The 27,034-nt window shown below is 38.8% G+C and overlaps 7 protein-coding genes across 14 annotated transcripts; 5 read left to right on the forward strand and 2 right to left on the reverse strand.

Annotated features, from left to right (window-relative positions):
• Positions 2,251 to 5,489, forward strand: LOC18771626 (protein EFFECTOR OF TRANSCRIPTION 2). Of its 2 annotated transcripts, XM_020567822.1 has the most exons (4): positions 2,251 to 2,767; positions 3,040 to 3,396; positions 4,005 to 4,413; positions 4,636 to 5,489. In XM_020567822.1, the coding sequence occupies exons 1-4, from the start codon at positions 2,675 to 2,677 to the stop codon at positions 4,896 to 4,898; spliced, it is 1,122 nt and encodes a 373-aa protein (XP_020423411.1). In that variant the 5' UTR covers positions 2,251 to 2,674; the 3' UTR covers positions 4,899 to 5,489. The 2 variants fall into 2 exon arrangements, with proteins under 2 accessions (XP_020423411.1, XP_020423410.1); XM_020567821.1 differs by having other exon boundaries at positions 4,005 to 5,489.
• LOC18770200 (serine acetyltransferase 5) lies at positions 5,655 to 7,107 on the forward strand. Its single transcript, XM_007204638.2, has 2 exons — positions 5,655 to 6,332; positions 6,434 to 7,107. The coding sequence occupies exons 1-2, from the start codon at positions 5,961 to 5,963 to the stop codon at positions 6,923 to 6,925; spliced, it is 864 nt and encodes a 287-aa protein (XP_007204700.1). The 5' UTR covers positions 5,655 to 5,960; the 3' UTR covers positions 6,926 to 7,107.
• Positions 7,491 to 9,375, forward strand: LOC18769857 (pentatricopeptide repeat-containing protein At2g15690). Its single transcript, XM_007202304.2, has one exon. It carries the CDS (start codon positions 7,551 to 7,553, stop codon positions 9,165 to 9,167), a length of 1,617 nt encoding a protein of 538 aa, XP_007202366.2. The 5' UTR covers positions 7,491 to 7,550; the 3' UTR covers positions 9,168 to 9,375.
• Positions 9,700 to 12,400, reverse strand: LOC18769437 (mitochondrial substrate carrier family protein P). Of its 3 annotated transcripts, XM_020567689.1 has the most exons (8): positions 12,300 to 12,317; positions 12,058 to 12,262; positions 11,279 to 11,364; positions 10,994 to 11,201; positions 10,761 to 10,887; positions 10,467 to 10,651; positions 10,265 to 10,387; positions 9,700 to 10,183 (listed from the first exon to the last, which is right to left on the reverse strand). In XM_020567689.1, the coding sequence occupies exons 2-8, from the start codon at positions 12,214 to 12,216 to the stop codon at positions 10,046 to 10,048; spliced, it is 1,026 nt and encodes a 341-aa protein (XP_020423278.1). In that variant the 5' UTR covers positions 12,217 to 12,262; positions 12,300 to 12,317; the 3' UTR covers positions 9,700 to 10,045. The 3 variants fall into 3 exon arrangements, with proteins under 3 accessions (XP_020423278.1, XP_020423279.1, XP_007202214.2); XM_020567690.1 differs by having other exon boundaries at positions 10,265 to 10,361; positions 12,058 to 12,400; XM_007202152.2 differs by having other exon boundaries at positions 12,058 to 12,389.
• On the reverse strand, positions 12,920 to 15,648 carry LOC18769293 (thiamine phosphate phosphatase-like protein). The gene is made up of 4 exons (XM_007202411.2): positions 15,309 to 15,648; positions 14,824 to 14,945; positions 14,516 to 14,717; positions 12,920 to 13,533 (listed from the first exon to the last, which is right to left on the reverse strand). The coding sequence occupies exons 1-4, from the start codon at positions 15,444 to 15,446 to the stop codon at positions 13,222 to 13,224; spliced, it is 774 nt and encodes a 257-aa protein (XP_007202473.1). The 5' UTR covers positions 15,447 to 15,648; the 3' UTR covers positions 12,920 to 13,221.
• LOC18769538 (pollen-specific protein SF21) lies at positions 16,940 to 21,151 on the forward strand. 5 transcript variants are annotated; one of them, XM_020569431.1, is made up of 12 exons: positions 16,940 to 17,088; positions 18,308 to 18,331; positions 18,649 to 18,748; positions 18,967 to 19,064; positions 19,203 to 19,291; positions 19,520 to 19,580; positions 19,662 to 19,748; positions 19,833 to 19,910; positions 19,998 to 20,054; positions 20,166 to 20,221; positions 20,325 to 20,460; positions 20,557 to 21,151. In XM_020569431.1, exons 1-12 carry the CDS (start codon positions 17,029 to 17,031, stop codon positions 20,800 to 20,802), a joined length of 1,092 nt encoding a protein of 363 aa, XP_020425020.1. In that variant the 5' UTR covers positions 16,940 to 17,028; the 3' UTR covers positions 20,803 to 21,151. The 5 variants fall into 5 exon arrangements, with proteins under 5 accessions (XP_020425020.1, XP_020425021.1, XP_020425022.1 ...); XM_020569432.1 differs by having other exon boundaries at positions 20,581 to 21,038; XM_020569433.1 differs by lacking the exon at positions 18,308 to 18,331.
• On the forward strand, positions 21,582 to 24,161 carry LOC18769388 (pentatricopeptide repeat-containing protein At2g33680). The gene has a single exon (XM_020569036.1). It carries the CDS (start codon positions 21,582 to 21,584, stop codon positions 24,159 to 24,161), a length of 2,580 nt encoding a protein of 859 aa, XP_020424625.1.

Below are 27,034 nucleotides of genomic sequence, written 5' to 3' on the forward strand. Positions count from 1 at the left end.
GCATCATTGCAAGAAAGAAGCGCCAACTATAAAACCAATAAAAGAACAAAAAGAAGTGGAGATTTTAGGTTAAACGACACGACACTAGCTGATTAATAATAAGAAGACCAAGAGCGGATCAATGATTGGAGCTTCTCTTTCTTGCTGTTAAAAAAGTCTTTTCATTTGTAAGTTTTGGAAGTGGTAACTTTCTATGTGCTAATGGAATGAAAATGAATAACTTATATATAGGAAAGAGATCATTGGTCACACTGGTTTATATGACATTATTTAGTGTTTGTCTTTTAACAATTTAACGTTGTAACAAGGGATATGAGATGTCCATTAGCCATAACTTCAAAGATATAATATGTTTATGTCTTCTCATTACCTCTTTTAATTAGCTTTTGATATAAAGGAAGAAGATACTAATAGATCTTTATTTATAAGTGTAATTTTTTGTGCGGATCTATCGTAATATTAACTGTTGTTTGTTATTTTTAATAATAAATTCAAATAAGAATTTACCTGATTAATGTTGAATAATCGACAAACATTTGTCTCTTCATAAAGAAACAAGAATCGTGATGGCTATTAGTTCATTGAGGACTCACATTTGTGTCCCATACGTCTATTTTCTTACCCCTTCAGGTTTGGTTGGAAGATCTTGTCAATTATTCAAACCTTATGCAATCTTCAAAACTACCCATCTTCTTTATTGTTTATTTTTTATCTTTTTGTCACTAGTTATTCAAAGTGAGTTCAAATTTAAGCTTATAGGTGTAGGACCACTCCCTATTATAATCTAGCTACTAGACAAAAGGTTGAATTAAACATTGGAGGAACATCCCAAGTTGTGTACCCTCTCCCCATGTAAGTTTATCTAGGGTGTAGGACCTTAGAGGTAACATGTTGCAGTACCTTCATTTTCTTGAAGTCAGAAAATAATGGAATTGCTTTGAGTGTCTTCTTTATCAAAAAGTTAAAAATGATGAAGTTTCATGGACTATATAATATTGAGTTTGCTTGTTTTTCTCTTATTTAGTTCTATTTCTCCAAATAAAGTTGTATCATGGGTAGGTAAGCATTTGGCAAATGGACCTTAATGGGCTTCGATTCTTGAATTTGATGTCTCAATCCACTTCCTTTTCCTCTTTATCCAAAGATGTTTTAAAACAAGTTTTGGTGCATTATCTTTTGGCTGATAAAGTTGCTTTTGACGAAGAGACATAATGAAGGAAACAATATTAGGAAGAATCAAACATGCATGACGATTGATGAGAACTTTGATCTCGATATATCTTGGCCATCATACCTTTCAAGACCTTATCAGCGTATATAGGCCAAAACTTTCAGCTTCATGATTAGTGAACGAAGAAGATTGAAGAAGTTGCTTTTGAAACAGTATATGATATAAAGCTTGGTGTCATATTATAAAGATGCTCTTCCGAATCAGTCTTCTTTTTGTTCTCACCAATATTCGTTACCAAGTCGGTCACATTTATCTTAAGGGAAATGTTATTGATACTCCACAAAAGTCATCGAGATTCTGCTTTCTCAAAATATGAGTGAGAAATTGTGCTTAAAAGAGTGTACGATACCTTTTTGGAGTCCGAATAACAGCTCCCTATTTTAAATCCCAAGTATAGCCAACCAGCTATACTATTTATAAATAAATTTTTAAAAAAATCGATGCCAGTAAAACCGGGCGGCTGCACTATTTTTCGAAAAAAAAAGGACCCAGTAAAGCCGTCCGGCTATATTCTGGCTATTTAAAAAAATTCCTGAGTATAGCCGGGCGGCTATGATCTTTTTAAAAAGAAAATTGCTAGTATAACCGTTCGACTATACTATTTATGAAAAAAAGGACCCACCCTGCACCTAGTGCCCGCCTATTGATTAGGCACCCATGTGTCAAAACAGTATAGTCAGGCGGCGTTACTACTTATAAATAAACTTTTTTTAAAAAAAAAGGACCCACGTAAAGCCGCGTGGCTATACTTGAGCATCGCCGCTCGGTTATACTATTTATAAATAAATTTTAAAAACGACCCCAGTAAAGCCGAGCGGCTAGACTCTCTTTTAAAAAATCCGAAGTACAGCCAGCGGCGGCTATAATCTATTCATAAAAAAAGATTCTCGCTATAGCCGCGCGGCTATACTGTTTTTGAAAAAACATAGACGCGCGGCTATACTTGAGAATCCATTTTTTATAAGATTGAAGAAGATTGAAGAAGAAGCTGCTTTTGAAACGGTGCATGATATGAAGCTTGATGTCATATTATAAAGATGCTCTTTCGAATCAGTCTCCTTTTTCTTCTCACTAATATTCGTTTTCATTACCGAGTCGGTCACCGTTTATCTTAAAGGAACTGTTTTTGGTACTCCATAAAACTTATTGAGGTTCTCCCTCTGAAAATATGAGTGAGAAATTGTGCTTATAAAAGTGTACGATACCTCTTGGAGTCCGAATAACGGCTCCCTATTCTAAATGAAAAAAGAAAAAAAAATCTCACCCGGAGAAGAAGAGAGAAAAAAAGTTCACTTGGTCTGGGCCAGTCCACAGCCCAGTTTGGGGTTGGATGCGGCTTAATTTTATATGAGCAAAGTGGTATTTTCGAAAGGAGATCATCTCGGCGCTGATAAAGGGCGCAATTAACGGTCATTTTCCGGCAAAGGGGGCACAAAGCCTCAAATGGGAGCCAGCGACTTGACCGTTGCTGTGACAAGGTTGAAGAGAGAAGATTGCAAGCGCACCAAACACGACTCTCACTTCTCCAATTGGAAGGTAATTTCTCTGCCTCACCTGATGGAACTGGAATTGTAATTGAAATTTTGATTTTTTACTTGATCTGTAATTTGAAATCTTTGGAGATTTTGATTACTTTCTCTGTCCTCAACTCATTTTATTGACTGACTAGCTGTATCTTCAAATTAGATTTCTGGGTTTTTGTTTCTCTGTTGAAAGATCTCAAATTTACTCCCACTACTTACCCAGATTCCAAAATCCAGTTTTACATGGTATTTACAACATGGGTGTTTTTGTTTCTGCATTTTTAGATTCTGGTTGGTCCTTCGGATTGGGAAGACTATTCACTGGGAATAGAAGGGGCTGAAAGATACAGGGTTCATAACCTCCCAGAAAAGGAGAGTCCAGGTGTCTATGAACTTGGCATTGCATTCTTGCGTACTGGTTTAGGCCGTGAGATTGGCAAGCTTGACCCAGACTATATAGTCCCAGTGTACCTTGGACAAGCTGATAATGTGAGGACACGACTTCAGCAATATGGTCGTTCAGGTGCTCATTTGGGCAATGGCTGCCCAACTGGTCATCCTAGTGACCGTGTCCAAAAGGGGCCGGGATTGTTTGCTGAGATACTGTCAAGAGACTACCCCGTTGTGTACAGATGGGCTCCTGTAAGTTTATCTAAATTTTGATCCTTTTAAGAAGTTTGAACTTTACTAGGGTTTTTTGTGTGATTGATATTGAATTAGATGTATCATGCATTTATTAAGTTACCACTTTTATTCTTCCTTGTTGTCATGGATGGCTATACTAGTTTATCATGCATATTATGTGGATGCCTTTCTTCTGGTTGAGACTCATGGATAGTTGATCAGAGGTGGCCAGAAGAGTCCTTATCATCTCCTGTAAAGATCAGATGCTGCAAGCTGGATAGTTGATTGCTTCATGAATTTCTAATTTCAGGGTTTTCGTCCACCTTCATGTTCATACCATTACTACATATATGGGACCATCATAATTAGATAGAAGCTATACTTGTATGAAGTTTTTCTATCTTTTATACAACTCGAGGCTTTTAGTTGTGTTAACTTTGCGATTCTCAAACATACACGTACATAGTAAATAGTGATCATGTGCTTGCCATTATGTATGTGTGGACTGAAATATCTGATATTTAATTGGAATTTATGAATTCTGAAGCACTTCTGGGTGCAATTTTGGCCATGTGATTGGAATATATGATATGCCCTTATCGGTTCTTTGTTGATTGTATCTACAGATGGAAAACAAAAGTGTTGCGCTGAAAACAGAAACTCAGCTGCTTAACACATTTGATTATGCATGGAACACAAACATTAATGGGGCAAGACGCCCCGATGATGTCCTTAAAAAACTTAAGATGGTATCTTCAAGCCCTACACGATTTGTTAATATTGCCCAGAAGCTTGTGCCTTTCAGTCCGAAGAAAGTGGGTACTAGGATTGAATCAAGCATATTGCTTTCACCAGAGGATAAGTTCAGTGCTTATGCTAATAGGGAGAGCCACAATCCCCTTTCTCGAGTTTTCAAGCTTGGCAGATCACAGCCTAGGTTAGTTTTGGATAGAATTGGCATTACTCAGGAGAATACTATAATTTGTGGGGTGGATGTAGGTGATGGCTCCATTTGCAGAATGCCACCAGTTCCAGGAAGAAAGAGGTGTGCTAAACACAAAGGGATGAGGATTAATATGTCAACTAGAGTTGGGATATCAAATAGCACCGTTGACTCAGAATCAGAATGCAGTGCTATTAGCAGCATAGAGTTTCATGGTGCTCAAATTATTAACAGTGATCCAGTAGAGAGCTTCACTTCCATTTGTGGATTCATCTTGGCTGATGGCTCCGTTTGCAGAACGCCACCAGTTCCAGGAAGAAAGAGGTGTGCTAAACACAAAGGGATGAGGATTAATAGGTCAACTAGAGTTGGGATATCAAATAGCACCGTTGACTCAGAATCAGAATGCAGTGCTATTAGCAGCGGAGTGTTTCATGATGCTCAAATTATTAACCGTTATCCAGTAGAGAGCTTCACTTCCATTTGTGGATTCATCTTGGCTGATGGCTCTTCTTGCAGAAGGCATCCAATTCAAGGGAGGAAAAGATGTGATGAACATAAAGGGAAAAGAATCTAGAACCCCAACTCTAAGTAGGCAAACGAAGCTAAACTAAAATATGTGCATGATGTGGCTTTTGAACCCTGTAATTTTGGGACTTCAAACTATGAGCAGAATTCATCTGCATTATGTAAATTTGGAGAAGTGCAAGCTCAAGTTTTGACAGTCCAATAAAAGCTATGATACTACGTGTGGGGTGGTGGTGGATGTAGGCGATGGATATTTTTGCACAAGGCAGCCTATTGTAGGAAGTGGAAGAAGGTGCTGCGACAGCAAAAACAAAATTATGTGTCCTTACAGAAAGGATCTCTATGTGAAACTACTCATGAAAGGAGCTGGGGAGCAACATAACACAAGGGAAGTAGAGTAATTCCACTTGGGGTTTTCTTTTCTCTCTGAAAATAGATTGTAGAAATTGGTGATCCAGACTTCAATTTGTCGTTGATTGTTATGCCTATCAGATAATGTTGTAGCTTTCTGTATCAAATTATTACATACCCTTTAAAATAATGTTGTATTGGCCTAAGAAGAAGTTGGGTATGAATTTGGTTTGACTTTTTGTTTTATTTGATATCCTTTTGTGTAATTTCATCCCATATTTTATGTTTTTGTTTTTCTCCTTTTAAGTCATGATTTGTTATTTTTGGGTTTCCATTTTATTTTTTATACCAGCGATAGTACACACTACCAAAATATCATGGGATTCGAATCGGAGATCACTGACAAGGCCTTCTCAACTTATTTAGATCCCCGTTGTATTTTAACTAGCCTTCTCTAGTTAGGGATGCATCTCTTTGCAAACATAAGATAAGATAAAATTGCTGGATTTTTTTCTGTCCGTTTTATGTGACATCTGGAACCAAAGACAGAGAGAAGAACGAATTGGATTGTACGTCTGTTTTTGGGTTTTAAAGATCCTACGCCACCTGATTTTTCCCTAAAGCAACCCATGTATTTAATTGAACCACACAAAACACAAATATAATAAACAACCACATATCCCCTAGTTTCACAAACCACCATTTCTCCACTGCTCTCCGCTATCGTGCGCCGTAGAGGCGATAAACATCAACGGATAAGATGCCAGCCGGCGAGCTCCGACACACAGAGTCGTCCGCCGAAGTCGAGGGCGAGGCGTGGGTGTGGGCCCAGATCAAAGCCGAGGCGCGCCGCGACGCCGAGGCCGAACCGGCTCTGGCCAGCTACCTCTACTCTACGATACTCTCCCACTCGTCGTTGAAGCGATCCCTGTCGTTTCACTTGGGGAACAAGCTCTGCTCCTCCACTCTCCTCTCCACGCTCCTCTATGACCTCTTTCTCAACACCTTCTCCTCCGACCCCTCTCTGCTCGCCGCAGCCGTTGCCGATCTCCGCGCCGCCCACGAGCGCGACCCCGCCTGCGTCTCATTCTCCCACTGCTTGCTCAATTACAAGGGCTTCTTAGCCTGTCAGGTAATTAATTTGAGGTTTTGGGCCACAATTTAATTTCCTGTTTTGATTCCGAGAAAACGCAAGAAAATAAACGAATTGATTTTGTTTTATTTGATTTATAGGCTCATCGAGTGGCGCACAAGCTGTGGATCCAGTCACGCAGGCCCTTGGCGCTTGCGCTGCATTCGCGGATCGCCGACGTGTTCGCGGTGGACATACACCCTGCGGCGAGGATCGGAAAGGGAGTGCTGTTCGACCACGCCACCGGGGTGGTGGTGGGGGAGACGGCGGTGATCGGAAACAACGTGTCGATACTTCACCACGTGACGCTGGGTGGGACCGGCAAGGCCGGCGGAGATCGGCACCCGAAGATCGGCGATGGGGTTTTGATCGGCGCGAGCGCGACGATTCTAGGGAATGTGAAGATAGGGGAGGGGGCGAAGATCGGGGCCGGATCGGTGGTGTTGATTGATGTGCCGCCGAGGACGACGGCGGTTGGGAATCCGGCGAGGTTGGTTGGCGGGAAGGAACGGCCGTCGAAGCTTGAGGATGTGCCTGGCGAGTCCATGGACCATACGTCGTTTATTTCCGAGTGGTCTGATTATATTATATGAGAATGAGAGTTGTGAACTTGTGATGGTTATGTTAGTTGTTTATCGTTATGCTTTGTTTTTGTACTTTGTTTTCTTCTTCTTTTAAAAAGGAGATTATCTAAACCTTGTTGAGCCTTGGAGCATTGGACAATCATAAAGGCCGAGAGCTTAGCTTAGTAAAACTAAACATTTTATGGAGGGAATTGGGTTTAGGTTGAACTTTCCACAAAAGTAGATTTCTACCATGGCCAAGTTTGTTTAGCATCTAAATAATAAATGATCCAATTAAGTGAAAGAATGAATGAACAAATTAAAAGTAAATAGACTTTGACAAGAGTTGAATTTCAAGACCAAATGTCTTTTGCGAAGGTAGATTGTGCAAATGTGGCTGGGCTTTGGTACCATGTAGGTTCGAAATTAATTTGCAATTCAAGGTCTTTTTAACTGGGTTAGATCCAGTCGGCTTGCCTCTAATCGCATTGATGAGTCATTCTATAGTAAGGGCTTTGTACATGGTCCTTAGATGAAATTCTATATCTTAACTGTTAAATCAGATTAATCAATTTAATCAAATGATTAATCAATTTAATTCAACGTAAGAGCCATATAAGGCCCTTACTATAGAATTCTTACTGCATGCATTGACATGGTTTTGAAGCCCACATCGACCAATGACCCAATTATCCCATCACTCCACTTCTTCTTTCCTCTTTCTGCTTTTCCAATAGTAGCAGACTTTAGCACATCAATGGCTTCTCTGACTTCTTCTCTTCAGCCAACTGGAAACTCCATTACCTCTTTTCGTTTCAGAGCTCGGATAACTCCAACCCCTCCTGATATGCTCTATCTCAACACCACTCTTCCTTCGGTCCTCAAAACCACACCTTCCTCTTCCTTCAATCCCATCCCATCCAAACCTCTCTGCACCAATGCAGTTCCCAGTGCCAATAATCCCAGAGTACATCGCCGCAACACTGGCTCCTCTCAGCCCCAACCAACAACATCTCGCTCCAATTCCCAGTACAAGACCCAACCTTTACGCAAGGGCAACAAGTACCAGAGCCAGCAACCAAATGAACCCAAAGCGAACGGTGATGAGTTAAACAACCAAAATTTGAGTGCTCCATTGCGTATTAACACAAAAGATGTGGATTTGATGCGTTTGTGCAAGGAGGGTAAGGTCAAAGAGGCGTTGCAGTATATGGCTCAAGATGTTTCCGCTGATTATGGTGTATTTTGTGTGTTATTGGACTCGTGTGACAGCTCGAAGTCGCTTGAGGTTGGGAAAAAGATTCATGATTTTATGAAACAGTGGCCATTTCGTGGAGATATTGAGTTGAACGCTAAATTGATTCAAATGTATGGAAGATGTGGGAGTATGAGAGATGCACGCAAGGTGTTCGATCGAATGCCTAAGCGGAGTATGAGTTTGTGGCATTCAATGATACATGGGTATGCGGTGAATGGGCAGGGTGATGAGGGGCTGCTGTTGTTTGAACAAATGAGGAATTTAGGATTGAAGCCCAATAAGGAGACATTTGTAGTGGTTTTGGTGGCATGTGCTAGCGCGGAAGCTGTGGAAGAAGGGTTAACTTACTTCGAGTCGATGAAGAATGAGTATGAGATTGTGCCGGAGATTGAGCATTATTTAGGGCTTATTGATGTTCTTGGAAAGTCTGGTCATTTGAATGAGGCAGAGGAATTCATTGAGAAAATGCCATTTGAGCCTACTGCAGAAGTTTGGGAGGCTCTTCGAAACTTTGCGCGGATTCATGGAGACATTGAGCTTGAAGATCGCGCTGAGGATTTGTTGGTTAGTCTCGATCCTTCTAAGGCCAATGCTGAAAAAATCCCATTGCCTCTGCGGAAGCAGCACTCTGAGATTAACATGCTAGGGGAGAAGAATAGGGTGAGTGAGTATCGGATTACAAACGAGGCATATGAGAAACTGAAGGGTTTGAAAGGACAGATGAGGGAAGCAGGCTATGTGCCAGATACAAGATATGTGCTTCATGACATTGATCAGGAGGCAAAAGAGCAGGCCTTGCAGTATCACAGCGAGCGTTTGGCAATTGCTTATGGTCTGATCAGTACTCCAGCCAGGCAAACTCTAAGGATAATTAAGAATCTTCGAATATGCGGCGACTGCCATAATGCAATAAAAATCATGTCAAAGATCGTTGGGAGGGAGCTGATCGTCAGGGATAACAAGCGGTTCCATCATTTCAAGGATGGGAAATGCTCCTGTGGGGATTACTGGTAAACTTATCAGCAGCTAGTGCATACAGCTTCTCTACAAGAGTCGAGGCTGTGGTGCTGCGTTATGTAATGTTCAATGTGCAGCATGAAAAATCAAAGGAAGTTTTGTGGCTGGAAATTAACTTTGTAGTTTTTTTTATGAGTATCTTTTCTTGTACATTAATCTTGTATTTAAATTCAATTACATTCAATAGAAAACAAATTTACGATTATGTTCCTGTTTGCTTGCTGATTGATTCTCTGATTTATTTCTGAAAGCATAATATGGTCGAGTGTTTTCAATATTAAGCAACCATGGTTCAAAAGTTGGAAGGTGCCTTGTATGATTCCTTTTTGCATCTTTCATCTTTTACCTAAAATGGCATATGCTTCTGGGGGCTGTGCCAGTAGCGAAGAATGAATTCCTTTTTCGCCTTTTATTCCCAGGAAAAGAAAAAGGCAAAAATGGAATCTGCTTCCTGGGGGGCAGTGGTAAATAAAACATTGAACAGATGCATTTCAAGTTCTTAATTCAATATCTTAAAGAGACAAGAAAAGCTAGTAAGATTACTCAAGTCTTATTATTCAATTATAGAACGATTACAGGGGTCAAAATTCTCCATATGTACATTGCAAGAGAATCGTCTCTCCTAAATATACAAGGTAGCCTAATTGATGATTTCTGCTAACTTAATCAATGAAACTAGAGCTTGTAGGATGTGTAAGGGAGGGGTTTAACCTACCGAGGGGCTATTATTCAGCTCCAAAGAATGAAATGTACAGCTGAAAATGGCATGAATGGTACAAAAAGTCAACCTAATTGACAATTCAAAAGGGAAGGAAAAGCTCCCAATCAATTGTGCAGGGCTGTTACTTGAAGTGAAAAATTGGAAGAAAAAGTAACTAGGAGTGAAGGGAGGATGGATGGGTATTTCTTTTGTTGGTTACCAATTTTGTCACAGCTTCATCCCTTGAAGGAACTCGAAGGTAGGACTTCATAACATCGTAAACTGTAAACCCGATTGCTACAGATGGTACGACCTGAATTACAACATCCCAAAACATGATTAGACAAGAAAGCCAAGGGATTTTCTGTGAAAAGACTGACTAGGTTTTTACCACCTTCAAGTAATTGATGCTAAGTCCTGAAAATAATTGCTTCCATCCTTGCTTTTGAGCGATCATGACAAGGACTTCCATTGTCCCTTTCATCTCTGGACTGTTTGATGACACAATTCGTTGAACCTATTCAGATGATTCACCCATCAATGTCACAAAATTTTCTGTCAAAGAGTATTTTAAGGACCCTTATAAAGTACATTACCTGCATTTGCCTCCTCACCACATCGAGGGGATATGTAAAAGTCTGACCTAATAGACCAGCAACAGAACCACATACAAGTTTGACCATAATACTCTTCTTGTGCTCCTGAGGGACATGTCGCTTCATCTCCTCATAGAAGTAAAACTTCAAACCGGCATATGGGAAGATTCCATAAAGTGATGGAGCTGATAATGATGTTAATTCGTTAAATGCAAAATTGTTGCAAACATCTTAACAACTATAGAAACACACAATGACAGCAGTGGATGATACAAGCAGTTTTCAAATCCATACCAACACCGCGATAGAGGCCTCTAAGTCCAGCCTCTCTGTAAGTCTTCGAGAAACAATCAAGAATTCCTTTATAAATTTGTCCAGTATTTACTACCCCTTGAACATTTAACTTCGGTGAACCAACAACCTGCAAAACAAAACATGGCTTCTGTCAAAAAAAAGTTTCTTGGAAGTGTAAAGAGCAACTAATTCGTGCACTTGAGTGAGAGATTTTTCACGATTCAATTAGTTACCTGATAAGCCAACTTAGTCCGAACTAAATCAAGAGGATAAGTAAAAAGCACCGCTGTTCCTCCAGCAAAAGACCCTGCCACAAGATCTAGACCAGGTCCACGCCCCACGTCAGGAAAGGTGAGAATAATCCATCTGCGGTATTGTTCATAGGTCATATAATGCAAAGCTGCATAGGGAACAATTCTTGCAACACTAGCTCCGTTTCCTCTGTTTGAAAATATGTTAGTTATTGAAAACTTGAAAACACAACCTTCACATAAATGATTATGTACTCAGGGATCCACCTGTAGAAACCCAAAGGCCCTTCTGTCTTTGCAATTTTCTTAATGGATCCAAACAGCCCTATGCTTTGATACTCTGCTCTTCTGGTCTGCAAAAGACAACAAACAAATTATTTCAATCTTCAAGGATAATCTGCTTAATGGTAAATCCAGTTTAAAGTTAATAATTTGTTTCTAATCGCCATGGGAAACATGAAGGAATATCTTAACCTCCAGTTTCCCACTCAAGGAAGAAGAAAAAACAGCAAAACCACACACAAAATCAAGACATGTGTTAAATAAGCTATTTATCTCTCTCTCTCTCTCAAAAAACCTTACAAGTTCTCTTCTTTTGTTTTTCCTTTTTGGGTCGGGGAAGGAAAGTTAACTCGGATTTTCTTGCTTGGAACTCCTGAAATTCTGTTTGTATACTATTGACCCCATGACTGCCTCTATAAAAACAAAGCCATGGAGAACAAAGTATCGAAAAATCGAATCAAATAAAGTAACCCATTGAACTTCTAATGATCACAGTATTATTCAATCTGATACGAGCAAACACCCAACGCCAGAACCAATTTCACAATCCATAAAAATTTGCACCAGTTCAGTGAAAAGCAGTCATCTTAGATGAAATCTACCCACTGAATAAATCCCAGAAACTCAAACACCCAAGAAGCCAAATGTAATACCAATCTTTACAGTGCCCAAAATGAAGAGTCAACTTTAGCCCCTTTCACACCAAAAAAAGTAAAGAATCAATCTAAGTCCATATTTTGAAGGAGAATTTAACACAATTGTACCTGAAACAAAATCTTGATACGTTCAAGTGGTGCAACAACAGTCTTTGCAACACCACCCGCAACACCACCAGCAATCAGCTCTTTGGCAAACACAGGCATGGCCTCTATTATCCCATCCAGGTAGGTATTCATCTCTCTCTCTTCTCTTTTCTTTGCCATTGCAGCACCCTCTGAAGAAACAGAGGGAGAGAGAGAGAGAGAGAGATTCTGGGTAGCTGATTGAAGGAGGAGTTGGCGCAGAGGAGAGAGAGAGAGAGAGAGAGAGAGAGAGAGAGAAAAGAATCGAAACGTTTCTCTATGTGTTTTATGGATTTTATATGTATGGGAGAGGACAACGGACAAGTAAGAGAAGCACACGCTTGACTTGGATTCCCTCTTTTTCTATGTAAGAAAAAGAATTATTGGTTTGCAGAGATATGTTCAGCTACTTTCAGTTCTATTTTATTTGAGAAGAATCTCACAATCAGGACCGTCCAATTATTACTGGGCCAGTTTCAATCATGGGCTTCTGTGGCAAGTCAAAACAGGTCCATATACCCAGATTAAAAATAAATAAAAATCAAATCAAATCCATCTACTTTCTCAGTCACAAGTTTCAAGCACACATCATTAGAAAATTGAATGAAATCAAAGACTCTCCCTTTGTTCAATTTTGACTTCAGTGTGATTAGTGTCATCATGAACAAGGAATATGAATGGTTAATTTGATTATTTTACTAGCTATTAGCATCAATGGACCGTGTAACACGTGCCAGCATAGGTGAATTTAATAAACCAAAATTATATAGAGATTAGGCATAGATTCATAGAACATAGATATCAATAAAACCTGCAAACTACAGAAAACAGAAGAAGAAAAAAGTTGACATAGAATGTATTTTTCTTAGCTTATCCAAAAAATGCGTACCGTCCAACACTACCAAAGAAAAGAGTTCCTAAACTCAGTTAGAGACCGAAAAATTGTGGGTTTCTCAACACTCACCAGCCACTCTAATTTGATCAGAAGCAACAGTCTAATATTAATGGTAAAAAATACATTCAAATCTGTGTTGCTTAAATTTAAGTCACAGGAAAAATTGCTTTCTATCAGAAAGTAATTTCCGCCTTCGATTGCTAGTGACAAACAGGGAGAGTTTGAGGGAGTATTTCATCAGGCATTGTCTGTCATATGTGGTCAGATGAGTTCAGCTGACTGAGGTCACTACAATTAATTTCTTCAGTAGAAATTCTGTGGATGAGGTGAAGCAATATCTTCCCAAGCTCCTCTCCATCACTCCATTCATGGATGTCAGCCTTGATAAGCATTCGGTTGCTGTAAATGCGCTTTGATAGAGCATAGTCCTTCCTTGGCATTACATGGTCTCCTTCTACAAGCCTTAAAGTTGGGCAAAAATCATTTCTCCCATCTCCTAGGTAGATATATATTTTCCTCCCATTGGCAGAAACAGATGCTCGGATTTGATCAATCACCACACCCTAAAATGGAAATCATAAATAGAACCTCAGTTTTATATGGAACAAAGCTACTGTAATGAGAAGATGGAGAAAACATTTTATGCAGTAAAACATATCGATAGGAAAATAAGCCTCTTAAATGGCAAAATTGGGGACAAAACTGAAGCACACTTGCATTAGACCAAGTCACAAAACTTTTATCCTGACCCCCATAGCAGAAATGATAGAAATATTTAGCTCTGCGTTTAATTTGAAATAGTTGGGATGGTGAATGATAGAAAGAAATCAATTCAATGTTCTGCATATCCTGCAGATCAATTTTACTTGGGAGCTACCATGGAAGAATCAGTGGATTTGATACCGCTATACAAACACTTGAGTCTTATAACTCATCACCCAGCAAAAAGTGCATCCAATTTGTTTCCCCTAAATGTTACTGAAAACGGATTGGAAAGGAATGGGCAGCACTTCAATGTGGCTCCTATATGTATTGTGATCTTTTTTTGGAAACAGGACCATATCATATACATTAGAAGTGTGTATCTCTTGTTCTTGAAACAATTTTTTTCAGGTAAATAGGGCCAAATAATTAATAGCAAAAGTTACAATCACCTATAGATAGGAAGAAAAAGCAATTACAAACTGAACATGTCTCCATTTTGTTATTATTTGTTACTGGTCCAGGCATAGGATAGACAAAAATGGAGCTCTCAGCAAGCCAAAAAACATACTAATTGCTAAACTTATGAATATTATACCTCGATGGTGATGCATAAGTCGTATCTAAAGAGAAGCTCCAATCATCAAAACCAATCAGTTATTCGATAAAGCAACCGAGAAACTCTTAGTATATAGGTACTAAATTGTAATGATAAACATAGTTGTATGCCACTAGAAACAAAAGCACATATGTGGAAGTAATATATAACTGAAATGGATGATATTCTGAGTACATGAGCATCTGACATAAACAAATGCATATTGGTTTGATAATAAAATTTACCTTGCACAAATTTGAAGGGCATAAATTGCAACCATGAGAAGGTGAGCCTACATCATGGTACGGAAAAATCCTGAGTCTTCCATCTCCATCAACAATGCTTGGATTTGTGACAATCTGTGAGAAGGATCCTAACAAACCATGACATTCTAAGATTGTCTCAATAAAAAACTGATTTGCATCGCTAATAATCCTCAAATCACATCTGCAACGACCATATTGAACACCACATCGTTTGTTTTAGCACCATACGAAAAGAAAAACAGAATTAACATACAATCAACTATAAATGAATTGGCTGAAAAATTTACCCTGAAGCATGAGCTGACTTAATAGCTGCAATTACCCCTAGATGCATTGGAATTCTTTTGAGGCACTCTTTAATATCCACAGAACTTTTTCCTTGCAAATGCAGCTCCTCCATCATTCTATCCTACAAAGTTTAACAGTCAACATTAATAAGGCTAAGTCCTTCGGCATCATAACTGGTTTTCATTTCATTGTAACTTGTGTGTATGTTGCCAATGAACATTAACAAACCAATAAGTCCATGATCAAAGTCAAAAACCCACAAATGCAAGGATCTCTCAGCAATAATACAAAGTTCACAAACTGGTTTGCATAGAAATTCTTAATATTTTTTCTTGTTTATATCTGTGACCAAACAGAACAAATAGGTTAAGTGTTCAAAAATATCGTTTTCGTTCACAAAATTCACCCATTTATTAGCAATCAACCAGAGAATAAAAATTTGGACTTTTTCTATAAATCTAAGAGAGAAAGAGAGAGTGCAAACCATGAGTTTGTTCCATGGCAAAGTAGAGCGAAGCTCATTGAAGAGCTGAGTGAGACCCATCTCCGCAACGACCCAGCTATCACTGTCACCGTCGATTAGGGTTCGGTCAAAGTCAAAAACCACCACTATTCCCGCCATTACGAGCCCCGGAGGGGATTTTCCCGCCGGCGAAGAAAAGCTGTTCACGGTAAGCAGCTGAACGCGCCAACTGTAAATCAAGAGTTAAGCGACGGCGTTTGGTGACTGCTTCTGTTTTTGTTGTTGTTAAAAAATAAATAACTAATTAATTAATGAAAACTTTGTTTTGGGGGCTATGTTGGAATTTTAAGAACACAGTGAACAATGATGAACAGACAGCCTGTCTGAGGACAACAATGGAACCCTAAAATTGTCTTGGGTCTCTTGTCCTATTAAAGTCGGTAGGCCTAATATAAGTGGTTGGTAATGTAGAAACAACAATGCCAACATACTCAATAATGTGATGGTCAGAAGCATCAATTGGTCTTGTTCAATGAAATAGTAATTGATTAGGACTATTGCAGGACTAATAAGTTGTATAGTTTCGTTAGAACAAAAATATCAAATAGAGAAGATTGATTGTTTCGCAAATGAGATGTTTTGAGTTAATATTGAGCAAATTGTAGGTTTTTTTTAATACAAGCGATACTGAAATATAGTAGAGTTTATATTTGACAATACTACATATTACCGGTTTTCAATATGTCACGATTTAGTATTAACAGAACTCTAGAACAATTACCTGATCCATAAGAACGTTCTAACCTCTTCCGCATTTTTGAGTTGAGCAAAATTGTGCATCTAGAACTTCAGTTTTAACCATAACAGGGCTCATGCCCATAACAAACTGCAACCTGCATAAAGAAAAGACTCTGTCCATAACCAATTGCTAAAGAAAAACCCTAAAATACCCATATTCCAAACTCTATTTTTTCCTCTTTTTGATATTTTTAGCTTAGCTTTATTGAAATATTATTCCTTTTCATGGCAACTAATTCAATTGACACCAAAAGGGAGCAAACACACCATGCAAAAAAAAATGTGATGAAAAAAGATATTCCATCAAATCATGATTAAGATAGCATGATTAATCATTGAGTCAGTTGAAAGGCAAGGCAACTAGAGAGAGAGAGTATTGTAACTTCTAAACATGTCCAATCCCCAAAACATGTAACCTTTTTATTATTTTTTTTCTTTGGATTAAAAATTAAATAAAGTGCGCATGGCCCACATGGGACCTACAAAAAAAGCATCCAATGACTTGTGTACACATCACCAGGACACCAAACACTTTTAGTCAAACCACAATGATAAGGCCATGCCACTATCATTCCCTTTAAAGTCAAAAAAATGAGCAGTAAATCCGGAAACCGTAAAAACGAGCATCTATAAAATACGGTAAATTATTGAGCCGCGAAAACTTAACGGATAAGGGACGATACGACGTCGTATCGAAGCAACAGCCTGAATTTGACCGCGGGTAAAAGATTAACGACTAAATTCCGTTAGTACGGATAGGCGTGGGAGCGTCGGTGGTGGTTAACCGCAGGTTATTTTTTCGCTTTAGAGAGAGAAAGAGTCGCTTTGTATATAAGCCACAACGAAGCCAAAGGCCTACATTTCTTCAAGAGAGAGAAAGAAAGAGAGAGACAGAGCGAGGGAGAGCGAGAGAGGGGCTGTTGGGAGACGCGCAGAGTTAGCCATGGCTGAATCAAACGACGCCGTCTCCCTCGATATGGAGAAGATCTATCTTGGTGGAAAGGTTCGAGCTTTACTTCAAAGATTGATTTTTTTTCTTCTGTCTGTTTTAATTTTTGTTGTTTCCTTCTTCTTTTGTTTTGGGATTTGGTCTTCTAGCTGAAAGCTTAAGTTAATTTGGGACGAAGTGTTTTGGCATTGGGTTCAAAGATTGAGTTTAATCTTTCGAAATTTTGAATTTTTTACGGTTCTCATTTTTCTTCTTTCATGTTTATTTTCTTGGGAACCTTGGTTTGCAATACGTTTTGCTGCTTTTGAAATGTTGGAGTTATCTCCTGTTTGGTTACATAGAAAATATAGGAAAAGAGATAGGAAAGTCACATTTTGTATTTTGGATGCTTGTTCTTCCCCATCCCCAAGTCCTCTGTAGCATGCGACAGCGGTGACTATTTGGCTTGGTTCAATAAGAAGAACATAAAACCATTTAATTTCAGATGTTTCTAGAAATGGGTTTGCTAAAAATTTAATTTTGGGATACTGAAGATATGCAAATGGTAATTCTAGATCTGCTAGATATCATTTTTCTTTTTACATTTTCACCTTATAGATGCAACGAAGCTTTCCTTTTAAGTGCGCATTTGTGTATTGGGGATTTGTAACGTTAACATCTTCTCGCTCCATATGCAATCCCACCTGATTTGTTCTCATGGTGATTTTCATTTCCACTCTCCTTATATTTTTAATATCCTTTTAGCTTTGTTCCGGTTTGTGAACTTTTATGCGAAAGGGTTGAATGTTTGAGATTACTTTGGATTATTTAGTATAGGAAGTACTCATTTAGACCCTTTTGTTGATTTGTTTGGATTAAGCTTCAACTCAGTAATGGGGGTTTTTCTTTTTTTCTTTTTCCCTGATTCTTTCCTTCTTGTGTGATGTTCTTTATTGGGCAAGAAGCTGGTTGCTTCGATGAGTCAATCTCTGTGGTTTATTCAAAGTGTGTTACTGTCTGTTGAAGAAACCAAAGTTATACCTTTCGTTGTCTTATTTCTCCACTCTATTGACAAGTCTAGCTGTTGCTTTAAAATGTCATCTATAACTTATTTTTTATCAGTTTCTGATTAGTTTAAAGCTATTTTCTTCTTTAATATATTAGATTCCATGCTTCTCTTTTTAACTGTCACCACTTTCTTTTCTTCCTTTTTCAAGAGATTTAAATGATTGATATCCAGAACCACTTATTTGTTTCATCTATTTTTAACAAAGTTATGTCAAATATGTGGCAGGTCAGTTTGAGTTCCCTGAAAAAGGTGTAAGTGCACATGGGAAGCTCTTTAGGGAATAAAATTATCTGGAAAGCTGGATTCCTGGAATTTTTTCCCCTTACTTCAATGTTTTAATAATCACATAGATAAGACACAGTAGATATCTCTTAAATAAAGGTTATATGTTTATGTATATATCATATAAATATAATGGTAGTAAAATAATTTAACTTGTAAATTTGTGATGTTTTCTTTGACAATTAGATATAGTTGTTGATTTGCAATCTGCATGCTTAATTTTTCTTGCTCTGATATTGTTATTCTGGTTGTTACTCATTTATTACAATTTTTTTTATCCTCAGGAACATTTTATACGAACTGGCTGTGGTTCTGTGTCCGTTATTGTGTATGGAGACCAAGAGAAACCTGCACTTATCACTTATCCTGATTTAGCTCTAAATCGTAAGTGCAATAAAGTCTATTTTCCTGGCTCCATTTTGTTGTTGTTTGAAATAGCAATCTGAGTTTTACCTTTTGCTGTTCTTAATAAAATTTTAATACCTTATTTTCTGAATGGACATCAAAGCTCTCAAATATATTGCTTCTTCTTAACACAATTAGACAATTCTACAACGTTTATTTTTCTAACACTTTTTTTCTTTCTTTCTTAAATTGAGCAGATATGTCTTGTTTCCAAGGGTTATTCTTTTGTCCTGAAGCGGCTTCTTTGCTGCTCCATAACTTCTGCATATATCATATCAGTCCTCCTGGCCATGAGGTCTGTAAATGGTTTGCTTCAAGTGGATTTCTATTATACTTTTTAACCAAATCATATCAATTTTGAAAAATATTTTATGTAACTAAATGCCATTATTCACATAGTTTCTCTTTGGAACTCTCACAAGAGTTCTTGCAGTTAGGAGCTGCTTCAATTTTTCCTGATGATCCTGTGCCTTCTGTTGATGACTTGGCAGATCAGATCCTTGAGGTTCTCAACTTTTTTGGGTAATGACTAACACTATTTCTTCATTCCAACTGATTTTCAAATGACGCTGAACGCTGCTTCCAACATTTAAATGTAACACATTATTTTCTGGTGTTAATAATGGGTTGCAATTAGAGCTAGGTGTAGAAGTGGTTTTCCATTTTCACTAATCATGTTTTAATGTCATTTTCTTTGATGAGATTTTGCACATTACCTAGTTCTGATTGCACTAACATCTCCTTCTTCAGGCTTGGTGCAGTTATGTGCATGGGGGTGACAGCGGGTGCTTATATCCTTTCCCTATTTGCTGTAAGTTCCATTCTTTTTTTTTTTGCAACTATGTTTTAAAATGTTTCAATCTCAGTTCATTGATCAATCTTTATTCAATAGATGAAATATAGGGAGCGTGTTCTTGGATTGATACTTGTATCCCCTTTGTGCAAATCACCCTCTTGGACAGAATGGTTTTATAATAAGGTCCTTTTTCTAAACTTAGCTCTTATTTGTTGTGAGTAAATGTTAATTTCGAATATTAAACCTATGCTTACTTGTAATTTTTAGGTGATGTCGAATATGCTATATTTCTATGGCATGTGTGGTTTGCTAAAAGAGTGTTTGCTTCAGCGCTACTTCAGTAAGGTATTGCTGTGCTCTAACATTGTTTCCTTCTTCCACTTCTACTACCTTTGGTAGATCGAGTGATGAGTATGTTATACTTCTCAACAGGAGGTTCGTGGTAGTGCTGAAGTTCCAGAGTCAGATATAGTTCAAGCATGCAGAAAAGTGAGTGCTTCAACTAATTTAAATTTCTTTTAGGTAAAGTGCATGTTTTCTGGAACAGGATTCTCAAATGGTTTTATCTGTCTGATTTACTTGCAATGTTTGCTTCTTCAGTTGCTGGAAGAGAGGCAGAGCTCAAATGTTTTTAGATTTCTTCAAGCAATTAATCGGTAAACAGTGCTGGAGTTGCTTACTTACTTTCCGGTTTCCCCTCCACAGAGATAAATGCAATATATTTTGATGGTCTATAACTTTGTTTTTTCTGACTTTCAGGAGACCTGACATAACTGAAGGGTTGAAGTCGCTAAGGTGTCGCACACTTATTTTTGTTGGGGATAGCTCTCCTTTCCACTCTGAGGCTCTCCACATGACTGCAAAGTTGGATAGGAGATATAGTGCCTTAGTAGAGGTATGTTGCATGCCATGTTATACTTGTTTCTTCTAAATATCTATCATTAGATGCGCATGATTTTGAAAAGAATCAAAGAGAGAGTGTTCAATACAGGATGGATGGGTTGTGTTGGTGCAGGTCCAGGCTTGTGGATCTATGGTAACAGAGGAGCAGCCACATGCAATGTTGATACCTATGGAGTACTTCTTCATGGGGTATGGCTTGTATAGGCCATGCCATTTCAGTGACAGCCCTAGGAGCCCACTCAGCCCGTCTTGCATCTCCCCGGAGCTTCTCTCCCCAGAAAGCATGGGTTTGAAACTAAAACCAATAAAGACCCGTGTTTCACTAGGACGGTAACATTGTCGAAAAACAGGCGGAAATTGGAAATAATGCAAGTGATGTGAATGTGGTTTCAAAAGTTGGTATTTTTTTGGTTCTTTTGTTAAATTTTTTATTGTTTAAGCAGGAAAAAAGGGTAGAAGAAGTGGCCGGAGGGGTGGGGTTGTAGATACAGAGGGGAAGAATTTGTCATATATAATATAATTATATAGGGAGGGAGGAGACTTTGATTCATTCTTTTGTAGTCAGTCATAAGGGAATCATTCCTTTGAGCTGTCTGTAAATTCTACTATAAACAAATTGGATTGACTTTTATTTATGATGACGAGAAATCAATAACAGAGGGGAACTTCCCATTCGTTCAGAATCTCTCTCTCTCTCTCTCTCTCTCTCTCTCTCTCAATTCCTTTGAACTGCATTTCCACTTAGATACAGCTACATCAAATAATATAAATAATATTTTCCTTATAAAAAGTTGAAATATATAGACCAGTTTAGAGTCATCAAATTTATTCATCGGGTTAAGGATAATTTAGAAAGAAACGTACCGCAAAACAGAAAATTAGTTGGTGGAATTATATCTCAATATTTTTCAGAATATTTTGGGGTAGGCCATTATGGTCTTGAGTCCATCCATAAAATTAATTTAGAGTAATTTAAACTAGAAATAGTTTAATATTATGGTGATGTAACGGGTCCAATTCATACTTTAATCAATCGCTTTCGCTATTTGTACGAGGAAACATGAGGGAGAGAATTAATTCCCACATTCGGAGGCTTGTCTTCATGCGACTGCAATGCGTATCCTACGGACTGCTTTTCGAGGTCATTTCTTCGTTGAACTTCCTGGCAACCTTCTCTCCTTCCCACAATCTCGCGCTGCTTTCTGTCCCATTAGTACCGCTTTATCCCATGCAGAAGCCACTTCTTTTAGCAATGACACTGAACACTGTACGGCGTCGTGTTTTGATGAGCGCTTTCAGAACGTACTCAGAAAATTATCCAAGAATAACCCAAACGAGAGGACGAGTCTCTGTTCTGGCCCTTCGGGGTTGCTACGTAGTTGCACTTCAAAAGGGCCTTTGACCGAGGGTAAGGCGATTCAGGATCAACTGATCAAAAATGGGATTCACCCAAGTTTGGAAATTTGCAGTTCAATGGATAGTCTTTTTGTGAAATTGCGGAGCTTTGCGTTTGCAGGTAAGGTTGTTGATGAATTGCCAGAACAAGATGCTGTGTTGTGGAATAAGCTAATGTCTCGGCTGGAAGATGAAGGATGTAGCTACGACTTGATTAAATTCTATTGTCAGATGAGGAAGGATGGTAGTATGCCAAACGGGTTAAGCTTGGCGGCTGGATTGAAAGCTTGCTCAATTAGCTTAGAGTTGGATTTTGGGACACAGTTGCATGCAGAAGTTATAAAATTAGGAGTCTTTCTGGATGGGATTGTTGGGTCTGCTCTGGTTGATCTTTATGCAAAGTGTGGAGAGCTGGAACTAGCAAATAAGGTGTTCTTTAACATGCCCAAGAAGAATGCTGTGTCATGGAATGCTTTGCTTGATGGATATGGTAAGATTGGTGATTGGAAAGAGATTCTGACATTGTTTTGCAGACTAAAAATTCAGGGATTGAAGTTTAGTAAATTCACTTTATTGACTATGCTTAAGAGTTGTGCTCACATGGAAAATTTAGGAGGAGGTCAAGCTGTGCATGCTCTTCTAATCAAGATTGGTTGTGAGCTTGATAAAATTCTGGGTAGTTGCCTTCTTAATATGTACTCGAAGTGTGAATTGGCAGATGATGCACTCAAAGTCTTTGGGAGAATAAAAAATCCGAAAATAGTAGCCTGGAGTACAATGATAAGCTGCCTTGATCAACAAGGCCGAAGCCTTGAAGCAGCCGAGATGTTTTGCCAAATGAGGCACACAAACTTAAGACCGAATCAGTTTACCCTTGCTAGTATGGTGACTGCTGCAAAGAATCTGGGTGATTGGCACTATGGTGAAAGCATTCATGCTTGTGTATTTAAATACGGTTTCGAATCTGATAATTACGTCAGCAATGCACTTGTAACAATGTACATGAAAGTTGGATCTGTACAAAAAGGTTGGCATGCATTTAATCAAATGCCTGTTCGAGATACAGCTTCATGGAATTTCCTTTTGTGTGGAATTTATGACAGTGAAAACTGTGATCATGGGCCAAATGTCTTCAAAGAGATGCTTGCGCAAGGTTTCAAACCTGATACGTACACATATATCAGCATTTTAAGATGCTGTTCCAGCCTGTTAACTGTGTTTTTTGCGAAGCAAGTACATACGCATATCATAAAGAGTGGCCTCAACGCTAATAGATTTGTAGCAACTGTTCTCATTGGGATGTACTCCAAAGGCAGGTCCTTGGACGATGCAGATGTAATCCTGAACGAATTGATGGAAAGAGACCTCTTCACTTGGACAGTCCTCATATCTGGTTGTGCACAAACTAATCAAGGAGAGAAGGCTGTAAAGAGTTTCAATCAGATGCAACGACAAGGTGTGAAGCCCAATAACTTTACTTTCTCTAGTTGTTTGAGTGCTTGCTCCAGTTCAGCAATCCTAGAAAGTGGACAACAACTCCATTCACTGGCATTGAAGTCTGGACAGTCAAATGATACATATGTTTCTTGTGCACTTGTTGCTATGTATGCACAATGTCGATGTATAGAAGATGCTGAGAAGATATTCAAGGGCTTGGATTCAAGAAACAGAGTCTCCTGGAACACAATCATATGTGGATACTCACAACATGGTCAAGGAAAGAAGGCTCTTGAAGCCTTTCAGATTATGCTAGATGAAGGTGTTCCGCCAGATGAGGTTACTTTTATAGGTGTTCTTTCTGCATGCAGCCACATGGGTTTAATTGATCAAGGGAAGATGCACTTTAATTCATTAAGGAAGGAGTATGGGCTTACTCTTTCAATTGAGCATTGTGCATGTATGGTCAATATTTTTAGTCGGGCCGGCAAATTTAATGAGGTTGAAAGGTTTGTTGGGGAATGGAAACTCACAGAGAGTCCCTTGATTTGGGAAACTGTTCTATGGGCTTGTAAAATGCATGGGAATGTGGAATTTGGTGAGAGAGCTGCACAGAAGCTATTTGAGCTTGAACCTGCAATGGGCTTCAATTATATATTGTTATCTCACATTTATGCAGCCAATGGGCAGTGGGATGATGTTGCAAGGGTTAGGGCATTGATGCGCAGTCGGAAAATTACGAAAGTACCAGGGTGTAGCTGGCTAGAGTTCAATGCTCAAGCCCATGTTTTTTTTGCTCAAGATAGAACACATCCCATGATCAGGGAGATTTATTCACAGTTGGAAAGGCTAGCTCGATGAAGAATGAAAACTATAAATTTCTCTTAAGATTGGGAATGGCTTGGGGCATGGACATGTTATCAGATATATGGTGATGCATTGCCTATGGCTGAGAATCAAATGGTCCTCAAGAGCTCATTCCATCTTAAAGACCACTGCCACAAAATGCAGACGCCTACAGGAGGCCATTCCGGAGTTCAAGAAGTTGAAAGGTAGGAACTAAAACTATGGAGGGCGCTTGACCAAGCAGACATTAGAAGTAGATTACAAGCCAGATTTGGAGGCCAGAGAACTGGTGCTAATCCAAACATGGAGTTGGCAGGCTGCAAATGGGTTGATTAGTTTATGGGGGTAATTCTTATGACCATCAAGAAAGTGAAACAATGCCATCACAATGTGTTAAAATTATCTCCCCCAATATGAGCATCACCTATTGGATAATTGGATTGTTGCCAATTTCTCTTGTTAACAAGTATTCTTATTCTTATGTTCCCACCAAAATTGGTGTAAATTCTTATATATTGTACATTGCAATTGGAGAAACGATTCAATGAAAACATAGAAACTTGCCTTCCTTGACCTTTCTTTTCCTTTGAGCCTTCATGTTTTTTAAGTTGTATTTTAGATGATCCCAAAATGGGTTATGTGCTAATCTTTTTTGTTAAGTTTCTAGACCCATCATTTAATTTTAAAAGAAAAAAAGAAAAAAAATTAACTAAAGAATGGTTGCATTTCATTTTTAGTATTTAGTATTTATCTTTATTTCTTGAGATAAAAAGATAAGTCTATGGAATAAATATATGGGATTGTTGAGGCCCAAAAAATCCAGGGTTGGGTCCAAATAAATTCCCGGCCCAGTGCGACACCTTATTAAGAAGAGACCCGATTTGGAGCACGCAAAAGTTTGCCATACATGCTCGCACGAGTCACAATCCACGTGTCATGCCAAATAAAATATGTGATCCATCACGGTAAGAATTGAAATGAGCCTATAAAATACACTGGCTGTACGAGCCCATGCTAATTATCCCGTCAAGCAGCATATCACTTTTCAAAGCGATAAAATTTGAGCAAGCCGATCGACATGCAATGACAAGCAGAAAACCCTTATTTTGCACCTAGCCACGCTACAAGCTTAAGTGGGTCCAAGCCACGCAAATGCCAGAGGCTTGCTGAGTGGTTTGTGGTATGGATGGTTATGAGCATTCACGAGGCCCATTGATAAGCCAAGGAATGGAACTTTTGGGCTGCTTGGGAGCCCCAAAACTCGGGCCCATTTTTTGAGCCCAAATATATAGGTAAGCATAACAGAGAGAAAATTGGTCAATCACCTTAATAAAAATAGTCCACCACTTTAGGAAGCTGGCCCATTCCATTAATAGACTAACCTATCACCCTAGGGAGGCCCAAATGACCAAGAAAAATATCTGAAAGTCTCCAGCACTTGGCTGGAGGCAAAACCACGACAAAAGCCAAAGGCCACTTGCGTCTGCAAACTGCTGGGAGACTCCAGCACGTGGTCAAAGGCAAACCTCTAGGCAGACCATTCAAAAAATCGAAGGGTATTAGCGCGCGCAGGTTGCTAGGAGAAGAAGCACCTTTCAGACCAACGCCTTTACCTATTTCTTTCTCCTACCAGCTCTTGACATGAAAGAATGGAGGAAAGAAGAAGAGGGGGTAGCCAAAGATAAGAGATGGCCACTGGAACAGCTGCGGGAAGGCTCTAGAGCTCCCAAAAATGTTGTCCATGTGTGTTTGGACTGAGTAGGATTTCATAAACTAAGGGTGAATCGAAGGAAGAGAAGACTTGGCAGATTGGGGAGAAACCACTTAAGGTTTCTTGGGAAGAAGGAGCTTCCAGCAGCTATAAAATGAGGCATCTCCTACCCATCAAAACACACACATCCAGAGAGAGAGCAAGCAGTATCTCTCACCTCTGGAATCCTTCAAATTCGAGCCATATTCCTCCATCTCTTTCCATTTTCTCTTCTGGCAAGTCATTCCAGAGCCTGGCAAAGCTTTTGTCAGGCTGCCGGAAAATTGCTCAAACCACCCACTTCTCTTCCCTTCTCTCTCTCTCTCTCTCTCTCTCTCTCTCTCTCTCTCTCTCTCTCTCTCTCTCTCTCTCTCTCCTCAACGAATCCTCTTAAAATCCCTTCCCCCTTGCTTTGAACCCCTGTTTCTCATAGGAAATCACATCTCTCTCTCTCTTTAATGCTAAAATCATGAGTGCTTAGTTTTCATGCCACAAGCTTCTCAAGCCAAGCCAAGTATTTATCTGTAAGCGACAGTTGGTTTTGTAGGTGAAGGTAACCAATGTGTTTCTTGAGGCTCCACGAACCTTTTGAAGCATTCTTGGAGTTTGATTCTTAAACTCATACATAGGGGGAAGTTTTACCCATTTGCTCTTTACAGTAGCCCAGGCCCATCTGTAGCTGCCGGAACAAAAAAGCTCCTACAAGATATACGAGGAATCCTAAACTGCATGCTTATATAGACTCTAGCAGTAAACATATGGATATGCATATCATGTTATTTATATGAGTATTTAGCATATATAGGATTAATGTCGACAACTTGGCAAGCTTTACATACTATATTTTCTTCTTACTGAAAATAGTTTTCTTTCTGGAATTGTTTACTAATTACCAGTGAGGTTATTTGTAAAATACGTTGAGATATTACTGTAATAATTGAATGAAAAGTTACTCTCGTCAATTCAAAAGGGGATGGTTTTATTTGGAGATGAATCTGTGAATGTCTTTACTATTGTTGTTTCATGTCCTATATTAGTGTGAGACATAACTTTTTGATTGAATTTGAGTAAGGGGAGATATTGATTCTTGCTAAATTGACCACATGATATTGATTATTGAAATTTGTAAGCATAATCT

This window comes from Prunus persica, chromosome G7 (assembly GCF_000346465.2).
Source record: "Prunus persica cultivar Lovell chromosome G7, Prunus_persica_NCBIv2, whole genome shotgun sequence".
Taxonomy (NCBI): Eukaryota; Viridiplantae; Streptophyta; class Magnoliopsida; order Rosales; family Rosaceae; genus Prunus; species Prunus persica.